General features: G+C 61.6%; 1 protein-coding gene across 1 annotated transcript in view; it reads right to left on the bottom strand.

Moving 5' to 3' along the window:
- Positions 1 to 6,106, bottom strand: part of KIRREL3 (kin of IRRE like 3 (Drosophila)) — a 117,555-nt gene that overhangs the window by 26,932 nt on the left and 84,517 nt on the right. Inside the window, exons 8-9 of the mRNA XM_006775095.2 lie at positions 2,321 to 2,473; positions 1,030 to 1,157 (exon numbers count right to left, since the gene is read on the bottom strand). Of these exons, the coding sequence (XP_006775158.1) occupies positions 1,030 to 1,157; positions 2,321 to 2,473 (281 nt within the window). The remainder of the gene's footprint in view (positions 1 to 1,029; positions 1,158 to 2,320; positions 2,474 to 6,106) is intronic.

Below are 6,106 nucleotides of genomic sequence, written 5' to 3'. Positions count from 1 at the left end.
TCTCACTGCCCGCGACCCAGACACGTTGGGTCTCTCTCCTCTCCCTCCCTTCTACCCCCCGCCCCGGCAGGAGTAGGGGTGGGGTCTTACCATTGACAGTCAGGGTCACCTCTCGCTCCCCGGCCCACCCGGGGGGCACCACGGCTCGGCACACATACTTCCCAGCATCCTCCTGGCGGACGGCTTTGAGGGTCAGAGTCTTCTCGTTGCTCAGAACCTAGGAGGATCGGGGAGCATCAGACACAAAGAGTGGGGGCGGGCGCTCTCTGTCTTTCAGGACCAGAGAGTCCTCCTCGGACAGGCCCGGTGAAAGCCCACGCGTCCGGCATCTCAGGAAGAACAGGGCCGGGGCAGGGAGTGAGGGGAATGGGGAGGGGAGGCGGGGAGACTGACGGTTACTGCATAGCACCTGAGTGTGGGGGAGCCCACACCACAGAGGGTGGGCTGCAGCCCTGGAGGTGGGGTGCAGAATGAGTGTGGAGAATGGGGACTCCCAGACTGTGCCCGAGGCGGTCTCAGACAGGGAGGGGCTGCCCACACACCGGCACCAGGCCGGCCCCCGGAGCAATGACCCTACAGCTGACCTTCTTTGAAGGCCCCCAGACCTGCCTCTCCCGGTCATTCCCAGTATCGCCTTGGGATGTGGTTTGGGGGGACGAAAAGAAAGCACTGGCTAGCTCCGAGTGGGACTCCTGGCTTCTGCCTCCCCCCGCTCCCACCCGGCTGTGGCCGGTCCTCCGGAGACAAGTGCCTTTGCACACTGAGGCACAGAGAGAGCAACGCGAACCCAAAAGCCAACTCTGTGCCTCTCACTCCCGGTGTGGGGTGACCCCCAGCTGTTCCTCCCCAGGTCACGGCGGGAAACCCACAGCGGCTGCTATGTGCAGGGCCGAGGAGGTGCCTGTGGGTCCCTGGGGTGCCCTCTTCTCTTCTGGAGCCTCTTCCTGTAGTTCACTGGAGGCTGACACCCCGGTGTAAGAGTGACGGGGCCCTGGCAGGCAACCCCTGGGGTCTGAGCTGCGGACTCACCACGCCGGAGCCCCGTTTCATCCAGACGATGGTCAGGGAGGGGTTCCCGGTCCAGGCGCAGCTGAAGATGGCCTCCGAGCCCAGGTCCACGAGCAGGGACTGGGGCTCCGACGTTATCCGGGGCCCGACTGTGACGGGTGAGGGACAGACAGGGCGCGGTGGGCCGGGGGCTCTGGGGACCGCTTTGCGGCTGCCTCCCTCCCCCTCAGTGGGCACCAGCCCAGGCCCTCACGCTTCAGTCCTCTGCCCTTGGGCCTCGGGTCGGGGAGTGAGGGAAAGGCCTGCCCGCCTGGATGGACAGCACCAGCCCAGGAAAAAGGCTCCGGCCCCCCTTGTGCCTGGATGTGCCCCCAGGGCTCTCCCATCCCCTTCCCTCTGTCCTGGTCCCAGGAAGCCCCCATCCCAAGGTGCGGGCAGAGGGGCCCCCCTCCTTGGGCCTAAAGACCTTCATGTGTCTGCCCTCAAGTCAAGTGGCCTCTCCCGGAGGCTCCGACCCCCTAGGGGCTCTGCGCTACGGAATGGAGTGCCAGGCGGCTCCCTGGTGTCCCCACCTCTGCTCTCAGGCTGTCCTCTGTCCCAGCCCCTTCCAGCCTCTTGTTTGAGCCCATGTGTTGCTACGTGGTGGGGTTAATGGAGGCTCCTCTCTGCACCCCCTTCCCCAAGCCTGCCCCACACTGAGAACGATGGTGAACTCTTAGGCACCGGACAGAGGGTGTGCAGGAAGCAGCTTTCAGGGAGGGAGAGTGAAATCTGGGGTGGGGTGGAGCCTGGACGAGCCCCCTGGTGTGGGAGGGAGCACAGTGCTTAGCTGAGGCCGTGGGGGGAGGGGAGGGGCAGGTGTAGAGGAGTGTGGGAAAGGGCTTTAACGCTGGAAAGGGCCGCAGAGGAGTGAATGGTTATGGCTGTGATGCACCCAGCTGCCCATCGGCTGGGAGGTCTCTGCCAGGCCCCCGGGAGGAGGGGCACCTCGGGGAGCCCTGAACGGGAAGGGCAGGCTTGGGGCGGGGGACAGGCAGTGTTTTGCTCGGAACTTGGTCTCAGGTCTCATCCTGCCGCCTCCGCACGGTGTGACCTCGGGCCTCCGTCCCCTCATCTGCCTCACGGGAACCATGACTGCCTCCCCGTGTTGTCATGAGGCTGCCACGCGAGGAGGCTCTTTGCACAGGGCGCAGCTCCGTGAGCTGGCGAGGCCTGGCACGCTGTGTGCAGGGGGCCAGCACTGGTCCCCAGGCCCTGAGCAGAGACCACCCGGGGCCCGCGCCCCCAGGGGGCCCCCAGACGGGGCACTCACAGTAGACGTCCACAGTGCGGCTGATGTTGGTGCTGCCCAGGGCGTTGGTCACCTCGCAGGAGACGGGCTCCGAGAAGTACGTGTAGTCCACGGTGGCTCGGTACACCTCTCCCGACGCCTCCTTGATGATCTGGCCCCGCTTGGCCCACCTGCAACACAGGCCCCGAAGGCTGTGGTGGCCTCGATGGCCAGGGCGCCCCTTCTGCCCGGGGGACGGTTCTCTGGGAGCTGGGCGCGTCCAGTCCACAGAGAAGGAGCCGGGCCTGGGGCAGCCCCTGCGGGTCCCTCCGGGGACCTCCAGGCAGGGCGGCTTCCAGGGCTGGGGAGCAGTTGGCGGTGCAGGTGGCGGGCTTCGGTCTCAGGGTCACCAGGCGGGCAGTGGCACTGGACGAGTGGGTTATTCTGGAGGGAGGAGGTCTGGCTATTCGGTCGGTCCGCCATCTGGCCGGCTAGGTGATGGATAACACACTGGCAGCCCCCAGACGGCGGGCCACCGGCTCTGAGCCTGCCAGGGACCCTGTCCTGGCCGTGTTGGAAAAGAAGGAGGCGAAGTCCGCAACCTCAGAGGCCAAGGTGTCATGGCGTGTGCCCACACCTGCAGGCATGCCCCCCCACACACCCACACACAGGAATGAGGCTCCAGGAAGTCGGGGTCCACGCAAGGTGAGAAGCTGAGGGAGAGGGGTTAGCAGGGCTCCCGACCGCCCCTCTCCTCGGCCAGTTCTCCCAGCTCCTGTCTCCAGAGTAGGTCCCCTTACAGTGCCCCTCTCTCCCTTCCACCCTCCCCCTCCCCAGGGATGACACTTGCCCTTTTTTCTGTGCCGTTTCCACCCTCCCTCCCTTGTCTCGCTCCTCAGAGGCCCCGGCTCCATCTGTCCATCTGTCCTGGTTTGTCCAGGAGGCAGGAGGCGGGCTCTGCTGACTTCTTTCATCAGCCAGTTGTCCGACCAATCACAGCCAGCCGAGGGGGGAGACCAAGAGCCTTGGGCCTGTCTGGGTGCTGGCCCTGGACCGCAGAGCACTGCGTGGGCCCTGGACCAGGCAGCCCCTGCCCCGGGGGCAGCACTGGGGTACCCAGGGGGTGTGAGCGCGTGTACGCCATGGGGCTCTCCTCACAGGTCTCCAAGGTGGACAAAACTCACTGTAAAATCACAAAGCTGCCCTCGCCAGTTTGGCTCAGTGGATAGAGCGTCAGCCCGCAGACTGAAGGGTCCCGGGTTCGATTCCGGTCAAGGGCACGGACCTCGGTTGCAGGCTCGATCCCTGGCCCTGGTCAGGGGGTGTGTGGGTGGCAACCAATCGAGGTATCTCTCCCACATCAATGTTTCTCTCTCTCTGTCTCTCCCCCACCCTTCTACTCTCTCTAAAAATCAATGGAAAAATATCCTCGGGTGAGGATGAACAACAACAAAAATAAATAAAAAAATCACAAAACTTCCAGCTCGTTCTCCTGCAGTTCAAGCTCAGTGCTGACGGGCCCTTTGGCCCCCACCATGGTCACCCTGTGACCACAGCTCCCCTGCCGGCCCTGCCTGCACCCCACTTCCTCTCACTCCGGCTCCATCCTGGGATCGCGGAGGCCCGTCCCCTGCGCCTCGTCCCCTGCATCGGTCTCTTGCCTAGGCCGTCCCTCCAAGCCGGAAGGCGGCCATCCCCCAGGCAGGCACCATGTGGTTCTTATTGCGAATTAATATCGGGTAATTATTAAGAACACGATTAATAAATAACAATTATCGTTTAACAACAGAGCAAACCATGCTCCCTGAGAGCTTAAGGAGCTTCCCAACAAACCATTATGAGTTATTCATGAATCACTTCAATTTCTAACTTTAATTTAATGACCCGACTTAATTGGCACGGCCCCTGCTTGAGGTGGATGAATCAGGCGATGAATGGGGTGTGTGGTTGGGGATCTGTGTCCAACCCTTACTCCTCCCACCTGCTGGAGCGAGGGGGTCTGGGTGGGACCCAGGCCAATGTGCGCTGGGGGGAGGCCTGGAGGAAGCCGGATCCACCCCGAAGCGCTCTCAGGGCCTTTGGCTAATCAGAAGTCCATGGGGAAGGCGGCAGGCAAGGACAAGTGCCCGCCTGCGGGGAGCCCACCAGCCCACCTGACAGCTCCCCGCGACTGTGACCCACAGGGTTGGATAGAGATGGGGTGGGACGCCCAGGGCCCACAGCCCAGGGCCACCTGCATGATCTCTGCCTATATGCCTGCTTGTTAACTTTTTAGTGAAAAAAACACACAAAAAAACAACCTTTGAAATTATGGGGAAGTTGCAAGAAGAGTGCAATAAACTGCCTTTCCCCTTCACTGGACTCACCAGTGGTCACTCTCTTGCCACGTCCATGTCATGACCCCGTCTTGTGTGCACACTTACACCTGGTCACCGTCATCATCACCGGGGTTCTGCTCTTTCCAGAGGGGTGACTGGGCCTCAGGAGTTTGCTCCAGACCTGCCCCTGGACCTCCTGGGCTGCGTGCCTCCAGAGGTCCCCCAGCCCAGTGCACAGCTAAGCCAGACAGGACAGATGGGTTTGCATCCGACTTAACAAAATCCTCGAGCCCTGGCCGGTGTTGCTAAGTGGTTAGAGTGCCAGCCCGTGCACCAAAGCGTTGTGGGTTTGATTCCCGGTCAAGGGCATGTACCTGGATTGCAGCTTCTACCCCAGCCCTGGGGAGGGTGCATGTAGGAGACAACCAATCCATGTGTTTCTCTCAATCAATCAATGATTCTTTCTCATCATTGATATTTATATCTCTTCCTCTCCCTTCCTCTCTGAAATCAATAAAAATATACTTTAAAAATAATAAAAATCGATGGGAAAATATCCTCGGGTAAGGATTAAAATTTTTTTTTTTTTTTTTTAAATATCCTCGAGGGGTAAGACTGTCTGTCTCCTGGTTTCTGGTCCCCATGTTGTTTCATTATCTGCACTGCAGGGGGCGCTGCCTCAAGTCCAGCCTGAACCTCCGGCTGCCTCTCCGGCCCATTACCCCTGATGCTGCCTCTGGGGCGGCACTGCCCGGCTGCCATCCCTGTCCTCCCCCCACACTGGCCAGTATTTCCTCCTCTGAGACCATTAGCCTCTCAGGCGCTGGCGGAGGCTGCAGCTTAATGACCCATTTCCACGGCAGAGGCCGCACTCTGGGCGCCTCCGTCAGCTCTGGGCTGGTGGGAAGGGCCGGGTGGGGTCAGGGCCACGGTGAGACCCACTGGGAGGGCAGGCGAGGCTGCCCTTGAGCACCTCTGAGGTCACCGTCTCTTGGCTGCCTCGTGCGGCGATGGTGCGCAGGCAGGCGGGGCCCGAGGCGCGGCTCTGAGCATTTATCCCGTCGTCAGCCCACGCTCCGAGAACAGTACACGCCACACACTGTGCTCCACGCCGAGCGCCATATGCGACTCCAATTGCAGTGCGTTACTCCGAGAGGCTCAGTCAAGGGGGGAAGACGAGTGTGGGAGCAGGGGCGATGCCTCATCGGTGTTGTGAGCCAGGGGTGCTCGGCCCCATGGGTGTGAATGGTCCCAGGCGCCCGCAGGACGGGGAGCTGTCCCAGAGACCCCACCCTGCCCAGGTGCCCAGTGTGGTGACTCAAGACTAGAATCCAGATGCTGACCTTACTGGTTCCCCTGATGGTTTTAACGTTTTTTTTTTTCCTGAGCCTCTCCCTCTTTTCAGAAATAAGGGATCATGGAGCTATTCACACAGAAGGGTGACACCTACCGTCTCCAGCGGAATGGGAGCGCATCTGTGTGCAAAGGGGAGGGACTCTGCCCACCAGGG

The sequence above is a fragment of the Myotis davidii genome, unplaced genomic scaffold, assembly GCF_000327345.1.
Source record: "Myotis davidii unplaced genomic scaffold, ASM32734v1 scaffold148, whole genome shotgun sequence".
Taxonomy (NCBI): domain Eukaryota; kingdom Metazoa; phylum Chordata; class Mammalia; order Chiroptera; family Vespertilionidae; genus Myotis; species Myotis davidii.
The sequence above is the reverse complement of the archived record's forward strand: the minus strand, read 5'-3'. Positions and strand labels throughout refer to the sequence as shown.